This window comes from Microcebus murinus, chromosome 6 (assembly GCF_040939455.1).
Source record: "Microcebus murinus isolate Inina chromosome 6, M.murinus_Inina_mat1.0, whole genome shotgun sequence".
NCBI classification, from domain to species: Eukaryota; Metazoa; Chordata; class Mammalia; order Primates; family Cheirogaleidae; genus Microcebus; species Microcebus murinus.
Window position 1 is genome coordinate 102,085,246 of NC_134109.1, and position 24,942 is coordinate 102,110,187.

The window sequence follows — 24,942 nt, forward strand, 5'->3', positions numbered from 1 at the left end:
CATGCCTGGCACAGAGGAAGGCTCCGAGAATGTTACAGATTAGCGAGCCTCTTTGCATGCTGAGCTGCATACTTATTACTAGCAAATGCTGGTCTCCTTGATGGATATGTGACATCCGTGGCTGAATTTACATGGCACCTGGTGGCTTTTCACACTCCCCCACCACGCCTCTCTGGGGACTGGGATAGGACAGATGGCCACAGACACAGGAATCTCAGCTCTGCATCCTCTCTGCAAATCACATTTGGGGAAAAGTTAAGTTTGTGCAATAACACAATTTTGGTAACATGGTTTCATGCTGCTGGTAAGTTGTTTAGCACTGTCTGGATAAATCACACTTCAGCAGAACTCATTTGAGAACAGAGTTTAATTTCACTGTAGGTGGCTGTGACTCCTACCCACCAGTCTTCCCACCCCTCCTAATACATCAAGGCTGATAAGGTGAATGCTGTGCTAAGCCAGGCTATTTCTGGGCCCAGGATAGAATTGCATTAGATTAGTCATCCTTTTCCCCACCAAACCCTCTAATTCCTTCTCCCCTGCGTATAGCCACTTGTCCTTAAAATGGTAGAGATGAAACAAATCTTGATAGTTCAACCTCCTGTGTGTATATAAGAAGAAATCAAGGCCCAGAGAGACTAGGCAGCCTGCTGGGTTGTCATATGGCTGGCGAAGACCTGAATTGAGATCCATTGTCTTCTTTCCAGTGCAGGGTTCTTGTCTTCTGTCCTGCCCCACTGCCCACCCTAAGCTTCACTTCTGTCTTATGAGTTGGGAGAGTCTACAATGTGGTTTTTTCTTTCTTTTTTTTTTTGGAGACAGGGTTCCACTTTGTTGCCCTAGATTGGAGTTCGGTGATTCAATCATAGCTCACTACAGTCTCAAACTCCTGGGGTCAGGCAATCCTCCTTCCTCAGTCTCCCGTGTAGCTAGGGCTACAGGTGCTACCACCAGGGCCAGCTAATTTTCTCTTTCATTTTTTGTAGGGACAGGGTCTTGCTATGTTGCCCCAACTGGTCTTTAACTCTTGGCCTCAAGTGATCTTCCTGCCTTGGCCTCCCAAAGTGCTGCAATTACAGGTGTGAATCATCACTCCTGTTTGAAGTGAATAAAAGTGAATGCTTGTTCATTGTTAAAGGCCCCAGCATAGGGTGAATTAATTTCCCATTAACCCTTACATTTTCTCTTGACATGGCCCTTTGGTAAGAGCCATTAAATTGTTGAGAGATTTCTGTATAGTCATGCGTAGCCTAGATGTCAACTCTTTGATAGGATTTAACTTTTAGGAAAAAGAGAAAAAAGGGAGGATGAGAAGCATATTTGGAGGGAGAGAAAAAATTAAGTTTTCTCTTAACAGTTAATCTGGAATGATAACACAATTGTTTTTTGCTCTTTGGCTGTAAAAATCAGATTTTGATGTTTCAAATATGACAGACAGATGTATTAGCCACATGCAGGTGTCCAGACTCTGAAAATTATTAAAGTGTAACAGTAGGTCTAAATCTGGAGCTTGAAAAAATTTCAAAGAAGCTCCAGTGTTCTACATTCTCCTGCTAAGGAACTTGGGGGGCTTTGGGAGCTCAGCAACTGGTATGCCATCCACTGGTCTCTAGTCCTCTCTTGTCTGGGGTGGGTGTACTCTTTGTACAAGTGAGAGCTTTTGGGAGGGGACACACATGCCAGGCCAGCCAGAGGGGCCTAATTTTCCTGCACTGGGCTGATCTATTTAGCAGGTGTCCCAGTTGTAACCAAGCTGAAGATTATAATTCTCCTCTCCACCTACTATTTCACATATAGTAGGTGGTCACTGTTTATTGATATCTTGGTTTAAAAAAAAAAACTTCCTTGGCTACAAAGATCTCAAGTCTTTTCCAATTAAGGGGAAAAAGAGATGCTAATTATGCCATTGTCCCCACCGATACAAACTATATGTTGACTCTTAGTGGGTGTTTTTGCTTTTGTCCTAGGAGTGATCCTGGAGGTAGACAGCTGAGGTTGGAATCCTGGCACCACCCTTAAACAGTTGTTGGATTGGACTGGGTACTTAACCTCTCTGATCCTAGTTTTCTCACTAGTAAATATGGAGGTAATAATCCTAACTTGTAGGATTGTTTTGAGGGTTTAATATAAGATCCTTAACATGATACCTAACTCATAGTATCCATTCAATACAACTTTACCCACAACTGTTTATATTTATTTTGGGGATTCTCCCTCTTGTTTATTGCTAGTGTTTGGGGGCTTATCTTTCCTTGAGGGTTGAAGCGAGATATTTTGACTGTGGTCTCCCCTAGAAAAGCTCTAGTGGGGCTGTTCACAACCTACTCAGGAGACAAGTCACTTGTGGATGGGGTGTGGTGATCTTTATACATTTCTGTTCTGTTTCGCCACCACCTACCTGAGCTTCTGAAGATCAAGAGTTCAGCCTTGATGCCCAATCTCTAGCCCAGGCCTGGCGTGTGCTAGGTGGTAAGTAAACTGGAATGAATGAAAGCCAGTGTTAGTTTCCGGAGCTCATGTGGGACAGAAGTTTAGTTCAATTGAATTTTCATTGCTATCAAATACAATGTTACTCAAATACAATGTTACATGCATTGAGTTTCTTGATAACTATTCTTGAGTCATGTTTCTTTTTGTCCTTTTAGACTGATTAAGCAAGACTGGACTATAGTTGGAGCCCTGAAGTGGGACCAGGAGCTGTAACTGTGGCTTAGGTTGTAGTTGGTAAAGTGCTTAATGTAGGGCCTGGCACAAAGGAACTTGGGAGTATTACCTGGTTCACGAGAGTTTGGTTACTAGAATGTAAATGATGACAGTGGGTTTGATGTCATAAATATACTGGTGGTCTGAGGGCCTGAAAGTGTTAAAGCTTCTCTCAGAATAGCCCAGGCAGCTCCCAGGAAGTAGCTTCTGAGGCAGGATGTGGCAAACCAGTGAGTAAATGAGAGCCCTTCTCCTTTGGAAGAAAAGGAAGTAGGTGGGGAGAAGTGAAGAGGAAGAGCTCAGTGGACAAAGCTTTTTTTTTTTTTTTTATCTGCTGCTGTATGAACATGTTTCTTTTTTGAATGCCAGATAGACCCTGCAGAATTTTGATCTCAAGTGACCAAGGTCTTAAGAATGTTAATAATGCTGATTTTGTGATTATCTTTTCCCCACAGCTAATATCTAAACTTTAATATGCAACAGTGTTGTTTCAGTAGATTTTGTTTCCTAATCTTCTTGATCATTGGTGTATTCTTTAATGCCATTTGAAGAGTCACAGAGAATGTGGCGTGGCATATCAAAATCATACTCTTTTCTAACCAAGGAAAAGTTAGAAGAAAAGATGTTTTTGAGTTAAGTGTCTCTCTAATGTGTTTACCTATTTATCCATTTCAGAATACATTCCTACCCACTCTCTGTCCAGATGCTCATAATAGTCTCTTGTGATAGAGGACAACAGTGTGCTTCCATTTAATGCAAAAGAGAGATCTTGTTCAAGGTCAGATGACCGATTACCAGCAGAGTTGATGGAGGGCTATCGCTACAGGGATATCGCCAGGGTTATCGCTACAATTTTGATACCTTTCATTAAAAGTACAGTTTATACATTATAGGCAGATTATTGATGGAGGATGCAATTTGCAAATAAAAATAGCCCTCAAGGATCCAGTAATGCATAATGCATATATGAAGTGAAATAAGTGAACTGAATTTGGTGAGCTTCAGTGTCACTGGAAAAGCAACTCTTATTTATAAACTTATTGCCTAGATAGCAATAATGTATATCAGAGTTGCGTTTAGGAATTGGCTCCAGAACTATGGTTTGATATGTGGAAACCCCTCTGCCTTATGATAGGCTGGATTCTACTATACTGTCAAAGGCTTCTTTGGGCTGGTTCTTTGACCAGGTAATGAAAGCATTAACCACCTAAATGAAAAGTCCCCAGCGGGGGTTCCAGGACCTGGAAAGCCAAGCTCAGCAGTTTTTAGGCTTCAGGTTTCTGCACAGCTCTTCCACTCAGGGAAGTCAGTATCTTCTGAGTTTGCGCAGCTCTTAACCTCATTTCTTTGAAGATTTCAAACTATAATTATTACACTCACCCAAGTGTCTACTTTGCATGAGCACATTATGGGTGATTTGGCCCAAAAGCTGCATACTTAAATCGCATCCTAGTCAAACTAGTATCTTGCATGCATTTTAGATGTTAAATATTAAAACAAATATTCTTAATGGCAATTTTTGTTTACTTTTTTTGAGACAGGGTCTCACTATGTTGCCCAGGCTGGAGTGCAGTGACCATTCACAGGCATGATTACAGTGCACTGCAGCCTTGAACTCCTGGCCTTAAGCCATCCACCTAACTCGGTCTCCTGAATAGCAGGGACTATAGGTACTTGCCACTGTATCTGTCTCTTATGGCAATTTTTAGAAGCTAGGATGTCAGGCTGTTCTTTGCTGAACCCCTAAATGTCCTGAGGCATTCTAGGCTGGTGTCTAGGACTGTCTTGATCAGGGGAATAAGCCTGACTATTCTCTTCTTGGTGCGTCAACACTGCATTTTCCACAGTGGGGCTGGAGCAAGCATTAAAATGGAACAAAATATTATAGATGAGACTTACTATGGCAATTAACCTGCTCTAGCCAGAATGAAAAATTTCTTGATGTTTAAAGTTCTCTGACTCCTTGCGTCTACCTATTGGTAATATATAAAAACAAATATGAACTCAAGTGACAAGAGAAAGATTTAGCAAGCGTGAAAATATTTCTCACTGAAAATACTCATCTATTTCTGTAGAGTAGGCATTTTTGAGTGTTTATCATATACCTCACACTGGGTTAGACCCAAGTTTAGGGGCTGCATCCAGCCTAGTGGAGGAGTTGAGCACACAGTTGCAAGGCAGTGTGACAAATGCTCTAACCTTGGTGTGTGGTAGAGCATAGGCTATGGGAACTCAAAGGATGAGTGCTTGCTCTGCCTTGAGGAGGGAAGGACTGAATCCCCCAAAGTAGGATCTTGGCCTTCCTTGGGGTTTCTTGGCTCTCCTCTTTTATCCTTTACATTTGCCCTTATGACTCTCTGCATTCATGGCTCTGGTCACTGTCTTAGCCTGCTGAGCCTGCTTTAGGCCTCTTACAAGTTTCTGGCCTGTTTGGTCAGCCACATCCTGAGTAGCTCCACCTGTACAGCCTGCCAGTTATCTCCAACTTACCTTCTTCAAATAAGAGATTCATAATCCTCTTGTTCCCTGTAATGACTTCTCATACTTACTCCCTTGGAGTTAGGCCAAACTTCACAGGTTAAGGGACAGTCCTTCATAAGACTGCCCTCATTTGAGACACCTGCTGCAAGCTTGGGGGTTCCCTGCCACACATACTTCTGATGAACTGGCTAGAAATTTAGGGGTTCCCACTACCCTCACAGGTTCCATAATTTGCTAGAGCAACTCACAGAACATAGGAAAGGGCTATAGTTCTTCTTCTTTTTTAATCATCCAGCCCAAAATGTTAGTGCTATAGTTATGATTACCATTTTATTTATAGCAAAAAGGAAACCAATCAGGACCAGCCCAAAGAAGAGACACATAGGATGAGGTCTGGGAGAGTCCCAAGTGCAAAGCTGCTGGTATCCGCACCTCATGGAATCGGGTACATCACTCTCCTAGTGCGTTGATATGTAACAATATTGCTAACCAGGGAAGCCCACTTGAGCATCAGTGTCTAGAGTTTTTATTGGGGTTTTATTACATAGGCATGATTGATTGAATCACTAGCTGTGTAACTGAACTCAGTTTCTAGCTTCCTTTGTTCCCTGCAGGTTAGGATGTATTACGTGGCTCAACGCCCAAATTCTATGAACACATGGTTGGTCTTTCTGGTATGGCCAGCCCTCATCCTGTGTTAGCTCTTTAAGCAGACTGTCTAGGGGCCCACCATGAGTCACCTTGTTAGCATAAACTATCAGGGCCCACTATGAATGATGAAGGCACTCCTATTACTGGAGAAATTCCAAGGATTTAGAGGCTGCCTCCCAGAAACGGGACAAAGGCTAGCCAAATTCTTTATTATAAACCATAGCCTCCTACTCCCAAAGCTGTCTAGTCCTCTTTGTGATGTGGTAAATAACATCTCCCTGGCTGCCCAGCCAGAAACCTGGAATCACCCTCAATGCTTCCCTGTCCCCATAGCCAAGTGGTCACCCAGTCTTACCTACTCTAACCTCAGTCTCTATCCCATCTACTCTCCTCTGTCTTGCCTGGCTGCTGCAGTGGTCAGCCTCTCATCTTCTCTCGATTTCCTTGTCTTTAAGCTGACTTCCCTGCCTTGTCACCCCACCTCTAAGCTCTAAGTTGGTTCCAAAATATGAAACTGTTGTCACTTTCTTCAGAATTTGTTGTTACAGAACAATGTGTATAATTCCATTTTTGCACAACAAAACATACTGTATGTTTACAAAACATACTGTATGTATAGTTACTGGGAATGTACTTAGAAGAAATCTAGAAGGGTATATATTCAACAGCATTAACAGTAGTTATCTGAGGGAAGGTGGAACATACAATTTTACTTTAGACTGTATTTCTGGACTAGTTGGATTTTTTGTAATGAGCATTCATTACTTTTTTATGCCTAATAAAACTGTGGAAGTCTAGAATACCCTAGCCCCCCAATCTTCTTCAAACTGAAGTCTTTATCGTGGTGTGCCATGCCCTTCTTGGTCTAGCCCCAGCTTACCTACAGGCTCATCTCTGCTCTCCTGGATGCACCTACTCTCTGGCTACTTGGAACGGCTTGAAACTTTTCAGTGCAATTTTACACGGTCTGATACCCAAGCCTGGACCGCTTTTCCCTTCCCATCTGCTGCAGAAACTGATACTCTTCAGGATTAGACTTAGTCATTATATTTTCTAACCTTCACTTTCCCTTCCTCATCTTAGATGGAATTGGGGGTCCTTTCTCTATGTTTCTATAGCCTCACCCTGTGCCTACCTCACTTTGAGCATTTTGACCTACCCTACCCTGTAGTTGTTGCTGTACGTGTTATTTTTGTTTGTTTGTTTTTTTGAAACAGAGTCTTGCTCTGTTGCCTGGGCTAGAGTGCCTTGGCGTCAGCTTAGCTCACAGCAACCTCAAACTCCTGGGCTCAAGCAATTCTCCTGCCTCAGCTTCCTGATTAGCTGGGACTATAGACATGAGCCACCCCACCTGGTAATTTTTTCTATTTTTAGCTGTCTGGCTAATTTCTTTCTATTTTTAGCAGAGACGGGGTCTTGCTTTTGCTGAGGCTGGTCTCAGACTCCTAACCCCAAGCGATCCTTCCACCTCAGCCTCCCAGAGTGCTAGGATTGCAGGCATGAACCACCATGTCTGGCCTGTTGCTGTACTTGTTATCATTCTTTCCTGTGCTTGGTTTACATTGTGATACCTTCCTCTACCTACCTATCTATCATCTATCAATGTATCTTTTATCTCCCTGTCTCTTATGTAGACCTGCACACACTGAGATTGCCTTGTGAGGAGCAGGGGTCTTGTCGTCTTCATGTGTACCTACCTAGTCTGTAGCTTACATAGTTCTTGTCACAGAGTGAGTGCTCCATAATAAATCTGCATCACATTTTCATAGCTGTAGGCATAAATGGATATAAGCCAGATGTCCACTCGAGTTCCCTATCCCATGCCCTGTGCTAGTTTGGAGCAGTCCTGAAGGTTTACATTCTCATGATTGATCAGTTCTGCTGTGGGACTCACTTTCCCTTTCTTTGGTTTTCCCTTTTTTTTCTTTTTTTGCTCTGTGTTGAAACAGCTTGGAATTTGGCCCCCTTTCCTTGGTTTCTACCAAACAACAGTAAGAACAAAATATTCATTTGTGTGCATGGCAGATTGGACTGCAGGGCTGGAGTAGTGGAGTAGCTGGAGTAGGGAGTGTTATGTTACAGCAATACAGACAACTTAAAACCTAATGGTATTAGGTATCTCTGGTGTTAAATGACCTTTGCTGCCCTGCCTTGGTGCATCCTTTCCTTCCCCTCTTGCTGATTCTTAGCCACTCCCGAAACAAGCTTCTCTCATTTTATTTTGCAACATAGTTCAGCTCTCCAGCTCCACCTCTGCAACTCCTGAAGTTCAGCTCTTTAGCTCCACCTCTACATGCTGTTCAAGCCTGTTTCTGCCTTTCCCAAGGCTCAGGAGCAGGTCCCAAACTATGGGCAAGGTTTCTGGTCTTCTACTACTGTCTGTCTGAGCTGGGATTGATAGCAGAAAGACTTACTTCCCCACCCTCCACCTTTTTTCAAAAGACAGAAGCAAACATTATCAGTTTTGGTTTTAATTAAGTTTCTTTCTCTCTGGTCCATGATATTACTTCTTCCAGGTAGGGTTTGACTTTACCAGGCCAACTGCTATTAATTTGATGGCCTGACTAGTAGTTTTCCACCTGTAGTTTAAGAAGTCAAGTGCCTAAGTAAGCACATTTGTGCACTTCTAGTCCTGATTCTGAGACCAAGATTCCCTGAGCATTGTTAGAGAGTGATTTGGACGTGGGTTTTTTTCCCCCTAGAGGTGATGTGTGCTTGGAGATGAGATTTTCTGACCCCTCCTGTGTGTGCTTTGGGCAGGGAGGGGGGCCAGCTGTAACAAACATGTTGTTCTTCTATATAAGGAGGAAACAAGTCTGGAGAATTGAAAATTCTCAGCTTAGACCAGAATTGGAGACACATTTAGAGTGCTGTTTCCTCTGCACCTTCCTGCCCTTAGGTCTGATTCTGGACACTGGCTATTTACCTTTTGCATTGGGGCCTTGACTGTCCTCCTGGTTCTGGGTTATGAGGTTTAAGATTGGGTCACGTTGGATCCTGTACCTTCTCCCTCATTGAGGAGCAACCTGTACCCCTGATTCAGAGAGCAGCGTGGACCATTATTATACAAGGAGTTACTAATATCTACATCAGCTTCTCAAGAACAGGGAATGGGTAACGTCCAATACATCATCTTTCTAAAGCACATTCAGCCAGCTTGTCCTTTCAGAAATAGCCAGCTGTTCCATTTTGTGGTCACCACCAGACCCAGGGCTCCCTTTGTTTTTCTAATGGTGTCCACATATTTATTGGGTTTTCTACCTGAGTCGCCCTTGGTGGTTTCTTCCTTTCAACACTCCCTGTCCCCTCCTCCCGACCCACAGCAATACCCCAGCTCTTTTATGGCCACCAGCAGTCTTACTGCTTCTGCCAGTGTACTTTACCTGGCCGGTGTCCTTACTCTTGCCTTCCCACCCCAATCAAAACATATCAGCCTTGGATGTTCCTCTGAAGGGAGCTCCTCTTTGGGTGGATTTAATTTATTGTCCTTCCAGGAACCTTTACATTTTAGCAGGACACAATTCTTTACCTTAAGGAATGAATCACACTAATGGGGGAAATACCTGGTGTTAGAGATGAGCTCATGGGGGTTCTGTTAGAAGGACATTAACTCTTCAGCATGGTGGGGAGAAAAGATAAAAACTTGGAGTTCCAACTCTAGCCTTGGGTAAGTTACTTTAAAGCTCCTGGCCTCTGTTTCCTTATCTGTAAAGTGGAAACAGCATATACCTATTTTTTAAATGTTGTCTTGAAGATTGAATTAATAGGTATATGATGCCCAGCATTTAAGAAGCTCATCTCTTCAACTGCATCTAAATTTTTAGTTTTTTTTTTTTTTTTTTTTTTAGCAGTAAATTTTTAGTTTTTATTAGACTGTTATATCTTTTGTCACTATCGTGGGTAAAGGTGATATTCCTTTTTGTTTTTTATCTTCTGATCTTTTTTCTTCTCCTAACTCCATCACTTTTCCTTTCTGTGCTTCTACAGAAGACTGATCCTTTAGGAAATAGTTGATATGTGGCTAATACAAAATGTTTTGTCCACTGGGGCAGAAGGAACTATATAAGCTGTTCTTTCAGGCAACAATATGACACCCCCTCTCTGATTCAGAATGTTGTCCAATATTTGAGAAGAATCTGTGTGAGTGGGTGGTCCCTTTACTCCCGAGGTTCCTCTGTGTGCGTGCGTGCGTGCGTGTTTCAGCGTGACTGTCTGCAGAAACATATCGTGGGAAGGTAATTTATGTGATTTCAGAAGCCTGTTTGATTCCAAGTGGTAAGTTGTTCTTTGTTTTTGTCTGTTTTAAAATGTTAGGAATATGTAATTTTTATTCACTTTTTAATCAAACCTATTTTCTTGACTTTAAAAATTTGTTCATTGGCTTGGAAACTACGTGATTTAAGGGGAAATGAAAAATAAACACCTGTCCTAACTCTGTTTCTTATTTTTTTTTAAGCTTTATTTCCCTAACACTCTTTGCTTTTAATATTCTTAATCCTAGTTCTATCCTATTATCCACAGAACAGCCCCTACTAGAATGCCATTTCTCCTTTTTTGCTGTCTAAATTTTATGGATGGCCAGGTGCAGTGGCTCATGGCTATAATCTGACCCTGGGCAACATAGCAAGACCCTGACTCTAAAAACAAAAAAATTATCTGGGCATGGTGGCACATGCCTGTGGCCTTAGCTACTCAGAAGGCTGAGGCAAAGATCCCTTGAGCCCGGCAGTTCAAGGCTACAGTGAGCTATGGTCACGCCACTGCACTCTAGCCTGGGTGACAGAGTGAGACCCTATGTCTTTAAAAAAAAAATTGTATCATTCTAAACCAATTCAACTCTCATATCCCTACAAAACTCACTCTGATTATTCCAGCATATCCTGAACTGCACAGCCATCTGTGTCATAGGCTTCTTATGAGAATTAAGGGAACTGTGGGATAGTCCTTTCCCAAAAAGTCTTTTTTGGGGGTGGTGGTGAAATATAAGGGCAGTAATTAACTACATTGTGCATTTTCTCCAGGTTATTTATTGCATAAACAACATGAATATGCAAGAATTTAAAAAAACCTCTACCCCACCACAGCAACTGACTTCATTTATCCGTATTTCCTTCCATTGCTTGTTCGCATGCATTCAGTTTTTTCTTTCATGGGCAGTACAATTTCGTATTTGTTTTCACCTAAGAGTGTTTGAGTGCCAAAACTTCTGATACCCGTGAGTCTGTGTGACTTTGGACAAGATACTTCTCTCTGAGACCCAGTTTCTCCATCTCTAAAATCAGGTTTAGACTAAATGACCTTCAAAACAATCATGAAAATATCTTATGCTTTTAGAATATTTTATAGTTGTTCAAGCTTTTGTATTAATATCCTTTTACAGTAACCACAAGGGGGTGAGTGGACACTCATCTCTTCCCCGCCTTTTTTTTTCTTTTTAACAGATAGTGAAACTAAGGTAAGGTGAGAGTGCTTTCCCAAAGTCACGTGGTGCTTTCATGGCAGTCCAGAGTGCCTGCAGATGCTGGTCCTTTTACTGTTGGCCTGGGTTTTCCTCTGCATTCCTGCTACCTGCCCTGTGAGAATTCCGAGTATCAAGATAGTTAGGAATGAGTGAAAGCTCTCATCTAAGCCGAGTATTTCAGGTGTTCGAGCTTAGTTTCGTTTTCATTTTTTTTTTTTTTTTGAGACAGAGTCTTACTTTGTTGCCCAGGCTAGAGTGAGTGCCGTGGCATCAGCCTAGCTCACAGCAACCTCAAACTCCTGGGCTCAAGCGATCCTACTGCCTCAGCCTCCTGAGTAGCTGGGACTACAGGCATGCGCCACCATGCCTGGCTAATTTTTTGTATATATATTTTTTAGTTGGTCAATTAGTTTCTTTATATTTTTAGTAGAGGCGAGGTCTCGCTCAGGCTGGTTTCGAACTCCTGACCTTGAGCGATCCACCCACCTTGGCCTCCCAGAGTGCTAGGATTACAGGCTTGAGCCATCGCGCCTGGCCTCGTTTTCATTTTTGAGAGAGATTTTGGCTGGACATAGAATTCTGGGTTGATGTTATTTTTCTTTTCATATTTTAAAGATGTCACTCTATTATCTTCTGGCTCACATTGTTTCAGATGAGTTTGCTGTAATTCTCTTGCTTATTTCTTGTCTATAATGTTTCCTCTGGCTGCTTTTAATGTTTATTCTTTATCTCTGACTTTTAGCAGTTTGACTATGATGTGTGTAGATGTGTAATTTTTCTTTTCTTTTCTTTTTTTTTTTTTTTCTTTTGAGACAGAGTCTCACTTTGTTGCCCAGGCTAGAGTGAGTGCCGTGGCGTCAGCTTAGCTCACAGCAACCTCAAACTCCTGGGCTCAAGCAATCCTACTGCCTCAGCCTCCCGAATAGCTTTGACTACAGGCATGCGCCACCATGCCCAGCTAATTTTTTCTATATGTATATTAGTTGGCCAATAATTTCTTTCTATTTATAGTAGAGACGGGGTCTCGCTCTTGCTCAGGCTGGTTTCGAACTCCTGACCTTGAGCAGTCCGCCTGCCTTGGCCTCCCAGAGTGCTAGGATTATAGGCGTAAGCCACCATATCCGGCCTGCAATTTTTCTTTTTTAAAATCGTGCTTAGGGTGCTCTGGGCTTTTTGGATCTGGGTTTGTTGTCTTTCATTAATTTTGGAAACTTCTTAGTTTTTATCTCTCAAATATTTCTTCTTCCTTGTGTTCTGTCTCCCTTCCCTCCATCCCTCCCTCTTTCTCTCCCTGGTCTTTCTCTTTCTCCTGCTCTCCCACCCTCTCTACCTCTCCCATTCAAGATTCCAGTACCTATGTTAGATCATTTGATATTATCCTACAACTCTTGGATGCTCTGTTAAGATTTCTTTTACTGTTCTTATTTTCTCTTTTGTGTTTCAGTTTGGTTAATTTCTATTGACCTATCTTTAGGGTCACTGATTATTTCCTAAGGTCTGTCTAGTCTATTGATGAGCCTGCTCACCTGTGATGCCATGTTTTAAAAATTTATAGCATTTCTATTTGATTCTATTTTTAGTTTTCATCTTGCTGAAATTCCTCATTTGTTCATGCATGTTGTCCACCTTTAACATATTAATCATAGTTATTTTAAAGCCCCTGTCGGATGGTACCAACATCTAAGTCATCTGAGTCTGGTTCTGTTTATTGCCTTATCTCTTTTTTTTTTTTTTTTTTGAGACAGAGTCTCGCTTTGTTGTCCAGGCTAGAGTGAGTGCCGTGGCGTCAGCCTAGCTCACAGCAACCTCAAACTCCTGGGCTCGAGCGATCCTTCTGCCTCAGCCTCCCGAGTAGCTGGGACTACAGGCATGCGCCACCATGCCCGGCTAATTTTTTATATATATATCAGTTGGCCAATTAATTTCTTTCTATTTATAGTAGAGACGGGTTCTCGCTCTTGCTCAGGCTGGTTTTGAACTTCTGACCTTGAGCAATCCGCCCGCCTCGGCCTCCCAAGAGCTAGGATTACAGGCGTGAGCCACCGCGCCCGTCCTGCCTTATCTCTTGATACAGTTGTTTTTCCCTTCACCCCTCTTGATTTCTTTGTCTTGTAATTTTTGATTGAATGTTAGACATTGTGTAGAAGAACAGAGACTGATGTAAGTCATCTTTATGCTTAAAAATGGGCATCCTGTTCTATCACGGTGTTAACGTGTATTACATTGTTAGCCAGGAGTTGAGCTGGGTTTGGGTTTTCTTGTTGATATTGTTAACTGCAGTGTACCACATGCTTCACATTTCTCTAGTAATGTGTTTTAATCTTGTGCTTAGAGTGGAGCCTGAGGTACATAGTTTTTTTCTTGGAATTTGCACTGCTCCCTCAGCTTTGAACTCCCCCTTAATTCTTTGCCACACGGCCGGGCGTGGTGGTTCATGCCTGTAATCCTAGCATTCTGGGAGGCTTAGGCGGGTGGATTGCTCAAGCTCAGGACTTCGAAACCAGCCTCAGCAAGAGCGAGACCCTGTCTCTACTATAAATAGAAAGAAATTAATTGGCCAACTAATATATATAGAAAAAGTAAGCCGGGCATGGTGGCGCATGCCTGTAGTCCCAGCCACTTGGGAGACTGAGGCAGGAGGATTGCTTGAGCCCAGGAGTTTGAGGTTGCTGTGAGCTAGGCTGACGCCACGGCACTCACTCTAGCCTAGGCAATAAAGTGAAACTCTGTCTCAAAAAAAAAATAAAAAAATTCTTTGCCACAGAGGCAATCTTTCTCCATACTCTTGCCCATCCTTTAGGGGTAAACTGCAATTGCTGTTTAGTGATGCTAAGTTTAAGGCAGAGAGAGGTAGGGAGGTTCTCTATTGTCCTGGTCTAGTTTCAGTCCTAAGCAGGCCCTGTAAGTGTAGACCTTGGGTATGAGGTTTTCCCGACATGCATTCCCTTCCTCTGCATGGCAGCCACACTCTCCCTCCTGTATTTGTGGCAGGAGAAAGTTTCCTATGCGTCCTTCAGCAATAACAGACCTTTGCTTTGTTTTGTGTTGAGACCAGCTTTGAGCTTCTTAATCAGCTGTGGGAAGCCACCTTTCAATGCAATCATTCTCTTGCAAGGTTCTTAATGTGCTTCACTGAATTTAGCAGAGTTTTTTTTTTTTTCCCCCCTACCTTTTTCTGGATGCGGGCTGCTCATGCAGATCACATCTTGGCCGCCTACTCTTCTCTGCTTGCTGACAGATGTGTAGGTGACAAAAGTCTCACAGTTATTGTTCCTGAAAGCAGCTTCCAGGGCCAGTGACATGCAGGAAATCAGCTGCTTCTGGCCAGCACAGAGCTGGTCTTTCATGTTGGGACACGAAACTGCTAGAAAAAAAGAAAAACATACATGTGGCTTCTCTGTGCTTGGGAAATAGGTATGAAGGCATTGGTAATGAGAAGACCTGTGTTCAACTGTGAGACACTTGCTCTATGAGCTTGAGCAGGTCACTTCCATCAGTTTTTCTTGTAGTTAAAATAAAGCAGTTAAACTAGGTGGGTGGTCTTTAAAGTTTTGTCCAGTGCTAGAATTCTCTAATCCTAATATATTTTTCCCGTAGCATTCCAAGGATAGAACTTTGCAGCTAAGTACCAAGGACATGTTCTCTGCAAACACAGCTTCCCATGTTATATGGTTTGAGGCCCTGGTCATTATTTCTTGTCTGCATATAAACCCCATTGACTGTTATCCTTGTATTTCTTTTGAGAATAAATTTATTGGTTCGTCTTCCCAGGTCTTCTCTCAGAATGCATATGTTCTGGCACTGGAAGGCCCTTAGTGAATTAGTGAAAGGAATATAGACAGCTAAGGACAGTTAAAGTCAAGATGTGATGATGAATATAAAAGGTGGTTGTAGAGATTAAATGAGAGTGAAATGTTAAAAAGTTAGAGTCATTAAATGCCAAAACAAATATTGTTATGCTGTTGTCATCTAATTATTGGTTAATAACATTTGATTTGATAGTATTTGTTGAGCACCTACTGTCAACTAGGTATTTTGCTAAATGTGGATGAGCTCCTTTAGTCTCCTAACAACCCCATGATGTGATTACCACTGTTAGCCCTGCTTTATTGATGAAAAACTCGAGGCTTAAGGCTTTTAGGTAAGCTGGCCAAGTTGACATGGCTATTAAGTGGCCAAACAGGGATTCATACCTACATAGCCTGACTCCTAGGTTCAGGTTCATTTATGTAGCATACATGCATAGCTTGATGAATTTTCAGAAACTGAACACATCATGTAACCAGCACTCAGATCAAGTACTCGGCATTACTAGCTCCCAGGAATTCCCCTCAGGCCCCGTATTCATGAGGGTTCTCCAGAGAAACAGAAATAATAGGTGTGTGTGTGTGTGTGTGTGTGTGTGTGTGTGTACAGAAAGAGAGAGAGAGATTGATGTTTATTTTATGGAATTGGCTCATGTGATTGTGGAGGCCTGGTAAGTCTAAAATCTGCAGGGTGGGCCAGCAGGCTGGAGGCCCAGGAAGAGTTGCATGCAGTTCAACTCTTGCATGCAGTAGAGGCAGTCTACTGCTAGAATTCCTCCTCCTGGGAGGTCAGTCTTTGTTCTATTATGCCCTTCAACTGCTTGGACAAGGTCTACCCACATTATGGAGGGTAATCCACTTTAATCAAAGTCCACCAATTTGAATGTTAATATTATCACCGCTCTCAAAAAAAAAACTTTTACAGAAACATCCAGAACAATGACCAAATATCTGGGCATCATGACCCAGCCAAGTTGACACATAAAATTAACCACCACATGCCATGTTTTAGTTACTACACCCTGAAGAGTGATCACTTTCCTAATTTATAATTGCATAGATTAGCTTTTTGAATTTTATATAGATGGAATGACAGAGTATATACTCTTTTGTGCCTGGCTCCTTTCACAGAGTGGGTCTATATACATAATCCTAGAATTCTGTTGGCTAGTTAGTTGAACAGCCCCTCCTGTGGGATCGATATGTGGGAGCGTGTAGAACCCCTTCCCCACCATGCAGTCTGGCGCCGGCCCTAGTCAATGCATCTGCACTCCCTGACAGATGGGCTTGCCTCAGGCAGGATCTGGAAGTTGGTAAGCTGTGCCTTGGCACACTCTTCTTCCCTCCTTCAGGCCCATTCTCCTTTCCTCTCCTACTACTCTTTGTACCCCCATCTCCCAGCCCCCAGCCATTCCTGGTTTGACCCCTGATGCCAGTTCTTGTCTTTGTTCTCCCACTCCCCCCTGAAGCTCCTCAGCCCTCAACTTGAACACACCCTCAGCCTTATTCTGTACCTCTTCAGTGCACTGTCCCGTTGATAGACATGGACTTCAGAGAACTTTCCCCTCCCTCCTCTCTTCCTCCCATACACTTTTCTTATGGGTGTGACAACTGAAGACCAGAAGGGAGGGTAACTTGCCCAAGATCTCACAGATGGCAAGTGGTAGAGGGTGTGGATCAAGGCGTGGCACCCTTCCTCTCTGGGTGCCGGTCCCTCTTCGCTTGGGGCTCTCTGCTTCTCCTTCCCTCTTCCTTCTCTGCTTCCTGCCCCAGTGATATTCTTACTTGCCAAATGCCACAGGGGAGGGAGAGCTCCCAGGGCTCTGTGGTGTGGACACCCACCTGCATGGGGACCCTTCCTCGCCTTCCAGCATGGTGATTGGTTGTCATCCTCTGCCTGCCCCTCAGTGTACCCTCCTGGCAGGGGCAAGGCCTGCCATCGAGGCTAGAGTAAGGCTCAGGTTGGTGGCAGCTGGCTGGCATTTGGCATACAATTGTGGGCCATTTCTGTTTGGTGTCTGGCAGTTTGGAGACCCCATTCCTTTGTCTGGACATCACCCCCCTACTCCCTTCAGTCATCCTGTAGGCCACCCTCTAAGTTCAGTGACCATCAGGGTTGGATGGGGCAATGCAGGGCCTTGAAAGGAAATCTGTTCTAGGAGTTGGGAGACCTGTCACCAGTGAACTGTGTAATCTTGCTCTCTTTGGGCCTCAGTTTCCTCAACTGTAGATGGGGGTTGGATCAGGTGGGCTTCAAGATCTCTCCCTGGGCTGCATTTTATGCTGCTTCTTGATTTAAACCACTGAGCCACAAATGAAAGGTTCTAGTTGTGGCAGTGTAATTAAGCTCAGCAGATGGGTGAGCTGAGGGGGAAGGCAATGTTCTTGCCCATAGGACCATCCTTTCCCACCCATTTCATTGTGCCTTCCTGGTGTTTTCAGAAAGCAAATGACAACCCTTGTTTTTCTCCGTTTTCCCATTTCAAACCTATAATCTTCTTGTATCTCGATGAGTTTGTATTTACTGTTGGACAGCCCTAATGCAGAATTTAGGTTGCAGTGTGCTGTTTTCTCTCTGTTGTGGTGAATGTGGTGGGGGTCAGAGCCGATCACAGCCGGTCCCTGGAGAGAGGCCTGTGTCAGAGATTGATTGTGCTGGAGCTCCCGGTTTTCTTGTTTTGTTTTTCTTTTTGGCCAGTCAGATTTAGCAGTCAGGGGTTATAGACAACTTTAGTGGTGGCACTAATGTTAATAAGTTCTGATAGTTAATAACCCACTATCCTCAGATCCAGGTTTTTGTTTTGTTTTGTTTTGTTTTTATAATAATCCCCAGTCTCAGTTTTGCTGATTTTAGTTAAAACCGAAGATTGCGAAGGAGGCAGACTCTTGCCCTCTGAGCTTTGGAGATTTGTGATGTGGTTGAGGGGTGAGGGTCCACTCTCAAATCCCTTTGCTTGAAGCATTTTACTGTGGGAGGGCAGAAATGAGCTTCGTTGAACATCAGCTCCCTTGTGAGAGGCAGCAGTGCTGAATACCGTTACATTATTGATTGGTATCTCTTTAGTAAGTACTGAAAGCCATTTGGTGCCAGGGTCTTCCTTTCACCTTCAGATGAAATGTTTCATCTTTCATTCTCTAAAAAAAGGTTTTAGAAAACTTTTAGCATATTTTAAGGATAATTAAAGGCAGTAATCACTGGATCCTGCTGTTGCTGCCTTGGCGGCTGCTTCTCTTCCTCCAACTGCCCCTCCCATTCCTCTACATTAGTGTAGAAATACGTCAGAAATGTCAGTGCTTCTTGCCATCAGTTTTCTATTTTGACTCTCCGCTTGAGAGAAATTTGAGATGTGACAAGGTTAAGTGACTTGTCTATGGTCACACAGTAGTTGATGACCAATTGACAATAAGAATCCAGGAGTCCTGAATACTAGTGACTTGTTAACTTGCCAATGCTATTGCAGCCCCAGGTCCCACCCTTAATACCTGCCATTGGGAAAGTCTTGCCACCATGGCTCACAGTGTTTGCCATGCCCCTGCCCCGCTCCACATTCTGAAAGCACAGATCGGGAGCCAGTTCCTTAGCTGGTGGGGGAGGTGGTTAAACAGTAGGAGCCAGTTGCTTAGCTGGAGGAAGGAGAAAGGTGGCATAAAGACCAGACTTAGTTTTTCTTCCTAAAGTACGAGAACTTCTTATTTCAAAGAGAGTCAGGAAAGTGAGCAAAGTCAGCATTTCTTTTCCTTGCCAAATGGATTGAGTTTCCAGTGGCCAGCATTGATTACAAAGCACTGTTAATCTGCCCCAATAGATCCATCATCAGAAAGGAGTGCAGGGAGACGGGGTTGTACCTGGGGCAAAGGGCTCTTCACATAGGGTATGCCATCTTCATGTATGATTGAGCCCTGGTGTGTTAAATGCCTCATACTAGCATCTTACCCATGTTTGTAAGTTGCCTCCCTTGAAGGCATTGAACTTTTTGAATAGATAATACAGCATCATGGTTAAGTTAGAGGTTTATTCTGTCTGGATTTGAATTCTGGCTGTGTGACCTTGGACAACTTACTTCACCTGTCTGTGCTTGAGTTTGCTCAGCTCCTCTAATTGTGGGGTCGTAGTTTGAATGTCTTAATAAAGGTAAAGCACTGAGAAGAGTACACATTGTTGTGAGGAGGGCGATTTTCCTTCCATCCAGCCCTCCTTCCCTCACCACCTCATGCACACTCTGTACTTTTTTGATAGCAGCTTTTGGAACCTGCGTTTCCAGCAGCCTGTAGAGCCCTCTAGCAGCTATAACCTCATCCAAGTTTTAGTTGTGATGTCTGTCTACATTTGACATATTTCTTAAATGTGGTCATTACTGGGCTCCTTTGTGGAGAGACCTGGGGGAAAGGACACCAGAGGGCATGCACTGTGTATTCCCAGCCACACATGCTCTGGGTCCCCACACCTGAGGGACCAGGGGCTTAGCTTGTGAGACTTAGCTGCACCATTTAGCAGGATGAGAATTTTGACCTGCTGCCTCAGTCTGCTTGTGCCGCTATAACAAAATACCATAGACTGGGTAGTTTAAACAATAGTAATTTATTTTCTCACAGTTCTGGAGGCTGCAAGTCTGAGATGGGGTGCCAGCATGTTTGGCCTCTGGTGAGGGCCCTCTTCCTGGCTTGCACACGGCTGCTTTCCCACTGTGCGCGTACGCAGCCTTTCCTCTGTGTGTACAGGCAGAGGAGGGTGGGATATCTTCCTCTTCTTACAAGGCCACCAGTCCTATCTGATTACAACACCACCTTTATGATCTCATTTAACCTTAATTACCTCCTACAAGCCTTATCTCAAAATACAGTCACACTGGAGTTTAGGACTTCAACATATGAATTTGGGGGGGCACAGTTCAGTCCATAGCAGCAGCGTGCGAGCTACCAGTGAGGAGAATCAGTAACCTCAGCCTCACGTCCTTTTTGGCCCCATGTGCTGTGTTATTTGTAAGGCAGTGTTGGACCTCCCCATATGGGGTGGGGCAGGCAGGGAATGAGGTCTCCATCTCCTGCCTCCTGGAGGTTTGGGATAGAGGGGGTAAAGGAAGAGTGGAGGATTATGCTTATTTCTACCCCTCAAGCTCACTCAGAGCTGGGGTGTCTGTGGGGTGGGGGCACCGACATGCTGTGTGTAATGAAGGCTTGTCTTCTCACCTGTGCCATCTGTTTAATGAGGGAATGAAATCCAGTGCGACACAGTGGAAGCTCTCTTTACTACCCTCCTCTTGGCTAACTCACAGGAGTGATGAACACTCTTCAGTTCTCTGTAAAGCACACTGGTTCTCTCTGTAAAGCACACTGAGCACTACCCACAGCGTGCAGAATGCACAGCTAGCAGGCTGCTCTCTGCCGTACCCACTCGCTTTGGCACCCACTGGCCGAATTATGTGCTTACCAAGAGCCAGCTTGTTCCCAAACTCATTTGTACAGTTATAGCTGGTATTGTAGTTAAGTAATGTGTTTAAATATCAGATAAGCTGATGAAATATGACTGCAAATGAAGTGTTTCTTTTTCTTTTTTTCTTGTTCCTATGAACAATAGTTAAAAGCTGTGGAAAGACTCAGTAAGTTTTCACTGAAATACATTACTGTCAAATTAGATGAACATTAAAATTGGGGGAAATCATAAAACTAAAATTTTATGCTGTGATTACTCTGCAAGAGTCTACATTTTTACTTCACTTTAAAGAATCAGGAATGGGAAATCATAGACAATGTGTAAGAACGATGTGGAACTCTTACCAGTGGACCCTTACTCAAAGGGCCTGCCCCTACATTAAAAAATGGGTGAATGAGCACACATTTATGTGTATTATGCAAAAAAAAATTTTATGTATATAATTTTTATGAGTCCATGGTATGATTTTTTTGATTAACCTGATTCCTAGACCGGATGACTTTGGAAATGAGGATTTCTACTGTTGTGATTCAGTTGATGGCTGATGTGGTTTCAGTTTAGTAGATTTAGGGAATTTTATTTTGCATATGGTATCAACTTAATAAAACCAACATTAGCGGGGCTTTTTAAACTGGGATTTTAAAGCAAATTAAGGTGACTCATTCTGGATTTTAGTAGATTCTTTGGTTCCTCTTGTAGACTTGCAGCATATTGAGAGATCTAATTCCCTCTTTTTATAATACAAATGAGGAAATCAAAGCCTGTCAGTGGTAAATCGGGTAAGGTGGCTGGAGTGCAGAGCAGGGCAGAGCCACTGTGGGTGGGCCCTGCTTCTAGCCTCCTCCTTGGGTTCTCTGGCCCCAGAGCTGGAGTTCTCCACGACAGGAGTGATTCTCTGGGTTGACTTCTCTGGTGATGGTACTGATCTGTGTTCCCTCTTTGGGACAGGACCAATCTGGAGGCCTTGCAGAAGAAGCTGGAGGAGCTGGAGCTTGATGAACAGCAGCGGAAGCGCCTTGAGGCCTTTCTTACCCAGAAGCAGAAGGTGGGAGAACTGAAGGATGACGACTTTGAGAAGATCAGTGAGCTGGGGGCTGGCAATGGCGGTGTGGTGTTCAAGGTCTCCCACAAGCCTTCCGGACTGGTTATGGCCAGAAAGGTGAGTCTGCCTTGATAAACAGGTAATTAGGTTATCTCTCCAGTGACTGGGAGGCCTGGGAACAAGAGTAGAAGGAAGACTGACTTACCAGTACCTTTTTGTGCTGTTTGAATATTGAACTCATGTTATTGGTCAGATAATGGATAAGCACACTAATGACTGTGTTAGTGTATTAATCCCTATTCCCAGTCTAGAACATAACAGCAAGTGACCCTTTGTTAACTTCCTGTGTGCTGTGGAAGGAATGCCAGGGTGTCTGTTTGTCATTTATCAAGTGCAGGAGAAGCTGCTTTTATTGACCCTGCCGCAGGAACGCTTGGGACACTGATTTCAAGTTGGTTCCCTGTGTTCTGACCCTGATCTCCTTTTTGGAGATCACTCAAGTTATTAACATGAGAGCCCTGAGCATATCCTTCCACAAAGTGTAAAACCTTAACTGGTTTTCCATGAAGCACAGAAGAAGGCTTTTATCTGTCATAGGATTAATTGAAGGAGGCAGTGTAATGAAGTAGCATGATACCATCCCCTACCAACCTAAGATGTATCTAAAGTATCTAGCCATTGGAACTTAGAGAGGAAGAAAAGTAAATTGGAATTAAGCCATAGTCTAGTTATTCACTTCAGAGGCTCCCCTTCATCTCCCTGCATCATAACATCTGGACTCCCCACCATGGCATGCATTCTTTGAGTTGGACTTGCCTTTTCTGTGTACCCTTGATCCTCTTTCTGAACACAGCCTCCTACTCCAGATAGGTTGGAGTCTTCCATGTTTTTCTGCACATTGTGTTCACTCCTGTCGCCATATTTTTGCTTGTGTTGCTCCATCTTTTCAAACAGTGCTCATCTTCAAGGCTCACCCCCTGTCAGGCTTTCACTAGCTGCTCACTGATAACCACTGTTTCCATGTCCTCTGACACTCATTGTTGGTGGCATTTTTTAGAAGCTCAGCCTTACCAGGTAACTATTTAATGTGGCTTTCCTTTGTCTCCCCAGCAGAACAAGGGAAAATGTTAGAGGGACATAAGGTAGCACCCGAGACTTTGGCTAAATCTCAACCACATCAGGCTCCTGAGCTCAAGGAGGAATCTCTTGGTCAATTTAGGCCAGCATACCTTAGTGCCTCATTACCCTTCTGTCTCCACAACCCTTGAGTATGAACCAAGTTCTCTAGGTTGACTTTCCCCTCGTACATCAGGTCCAAAGGTCATTTTGCAGTAAGGCCTCCATTTAGCTTTGTTCTTGGGAGGGGTGAACTCCCTCTTCCCTGGTCTTGAGCTGAAGCACAGCTGGCCCTCTCCTGGTTGCGGCTCTCCATTGCTAACACTTGCTTTTGTACACTGACACTCACTACTTTAGTTGAACAAAACTTGTTTCTTTTGTTTTTGTTTTTTTTCCAATGTGCTATATTGTAATTTCATTTAAAAATACGGAACGCTTCATGAATTTGCGTGTCATCCTTGCTCAGGGGCCATGCTAATCTTCTCTGTATCATTCCAATTTTAGTACATGTGCTGCCAAAGCGAGCACCAGAAACTTGTTTGTGAAAACTTGGCTAGTGCCCCCTACCTGTATGAGCTTAAACATTTAAGAAAGATTGCATCTATTAGGCTGGGCACCGTGGCCCACAGCTGTAATACCAGCATTTTGGGAGGCCGAGGCGGGAGATCTCATGAGACCAGAGGGAGGTCTCATGAGACCAGCCTGCATGACATAATGAGACCATGTCTCCACAAAAAAAAAAGGTTCCATCTATCTTCCCTTCCTCCTTTTCTTCCTTCCATAAAACCCTTCTTCCCCTCCCACCTTTCTTTCCCCAGCTAATTCACCTGGAGATCAAACCCGCAATCCGGAACCAGATCATAAGGGAGCTGCAGGTTCTGCATGAGTGCAACTCTCCATACATCGTTGGCTTCTATGGTGCATTCTACAGCGATGGCGAGATCAGTATCTGCATGGAGCATATGGTATGTGGTGACCTGTTGGCCTGGGACTTGGGGGGCTCTGGCCTAATCTTTGGTCTGGGTGGAGACCAGCTGCCTTCCTGCTGCTCCCTGGATCCACATCACTGTCCTGGGCATCTGGGAAGCCTGACTGTAGAACTTGGGATAGTCACAAGATGACAGGCCTCCTTCCTAGGCCCCTGCCTCTCTCTAAAGAGAGGTGGAAGTATCCCTGGTGGGTGTACCTAGAGCACATCGCCTAGTTTTTTCCTATGCAGATGAGCTTAGGAGATATATATATATATATATATAATATATATATTATTATTATTTTCTTTTTTTTCCCAGCTGAGAAGCTCCATATGACCCTAAGATTTTTAACGTGGGTAAAATCTGGTTAATATACTTTAAATCCATCTACTGTTATACAATGCTTTGTGCTAGGTACAAGGTTCTGGGGTTATGAAGATGAGTGAGACAGTTGTTCTTCTAGAGAGTTTAAAATCTATACAAAGGGCAGCCTAAAGAGCTTCTTTGGGTATGAAGAGAAGTAATTCCCTCTTGTGAAGGAGAGGGCAGAGGGCATTTATGGGCTGATTATATGCATGGGAGCTGCTAGTCTTTTTAGCATTGTATGCCTTGAGTCCCTTCCATCTCTTTCCAGTGACTAACAATAATAATAATGTTAACACTAATAATAAACTAGTATTTGTTGGGTGTATATTATATCAAGCACTATCCTAAGCATTTCAGTATTTTATTACATTTTTATAACAACCTTTTTAGGTAGGCACATTATTCCCATTTCACAAATGAGGAAACTGAAGCACAGAGAAATTGAATAACTTATTCTAGGTCATGTGGCTAGTTAGTGGTATTGGTAGAATTTAAACCAAGGCAATCTGACCCCCAGTGCCTATACTTTGTTGAATCCACAGGATGGTGATTAGGGAATTGGGGCTCTGTTTCCGTCCTTGAAAACAAAGAGGCTGGCTTTATGGTTGCTTTTCTTCTTCTTTTTATTCCCACTAGGCAGCATGGCATGGGGTTTTTGGAATCTGACAGATGTATATTCACATCTCCTTTCTCCAAAAAAAAAAATCCAAGTAGGGACTTTGTCTTGTTTGCTACTGTGTCTCTAAAGCCCAGAATAGTCCTGGCATACATCAGGTGCTCAATAATTGTTTATTTACTGATTGTCACCTTTTCATGGTGACCTTGGGGCAGATTTCTTTCTTTCTGATACTCAGTTTCTTCATCTGTAAAATGGCCATTATTGTACCTGCCTTGTGATAAAGATTAATTAAAAG

At 43.4% G+C, this 24,942-nt stretch overlaps 1 protein-coding gene and 1 non-coding gene across 2 annotated transcripts in view; one reads left to right on the forward strand and one right to left on the reverse strand.

Moving 5' to 3' along the window:
• MAP2K1 (mitogen-activated protein kinase kinase 1) overlaps window positions 1-24,942 on the forward strand; it is an 81,127-nt gene that overhangs the window by 17,400 nt on the left and 38,785 nt on the right. The window contains exons 2-3 of the mRNA XM_012758608.2: window positions 21,482-21,692; window positions 23,510-23,656. Coding sequence (XP_012614062.1) covers window positions 21,482-21,692; window positions 23,510-23,656 — 358 coding nt within the window. The remainder of the gene's footprint in view (window positions 1-21,481; window positions 21,693-23,509; window positions 23,657-24,942) is intronic.
• On the reverse strand, window positions 23,113-23,219 carry LOC142871622 (U6 spliceosomal RNA). The gene has a single exon (XR_012919857.1). It is a non-coding gene; the product is annotated as a U6 spliceosomal RNA (small nuclear RNA).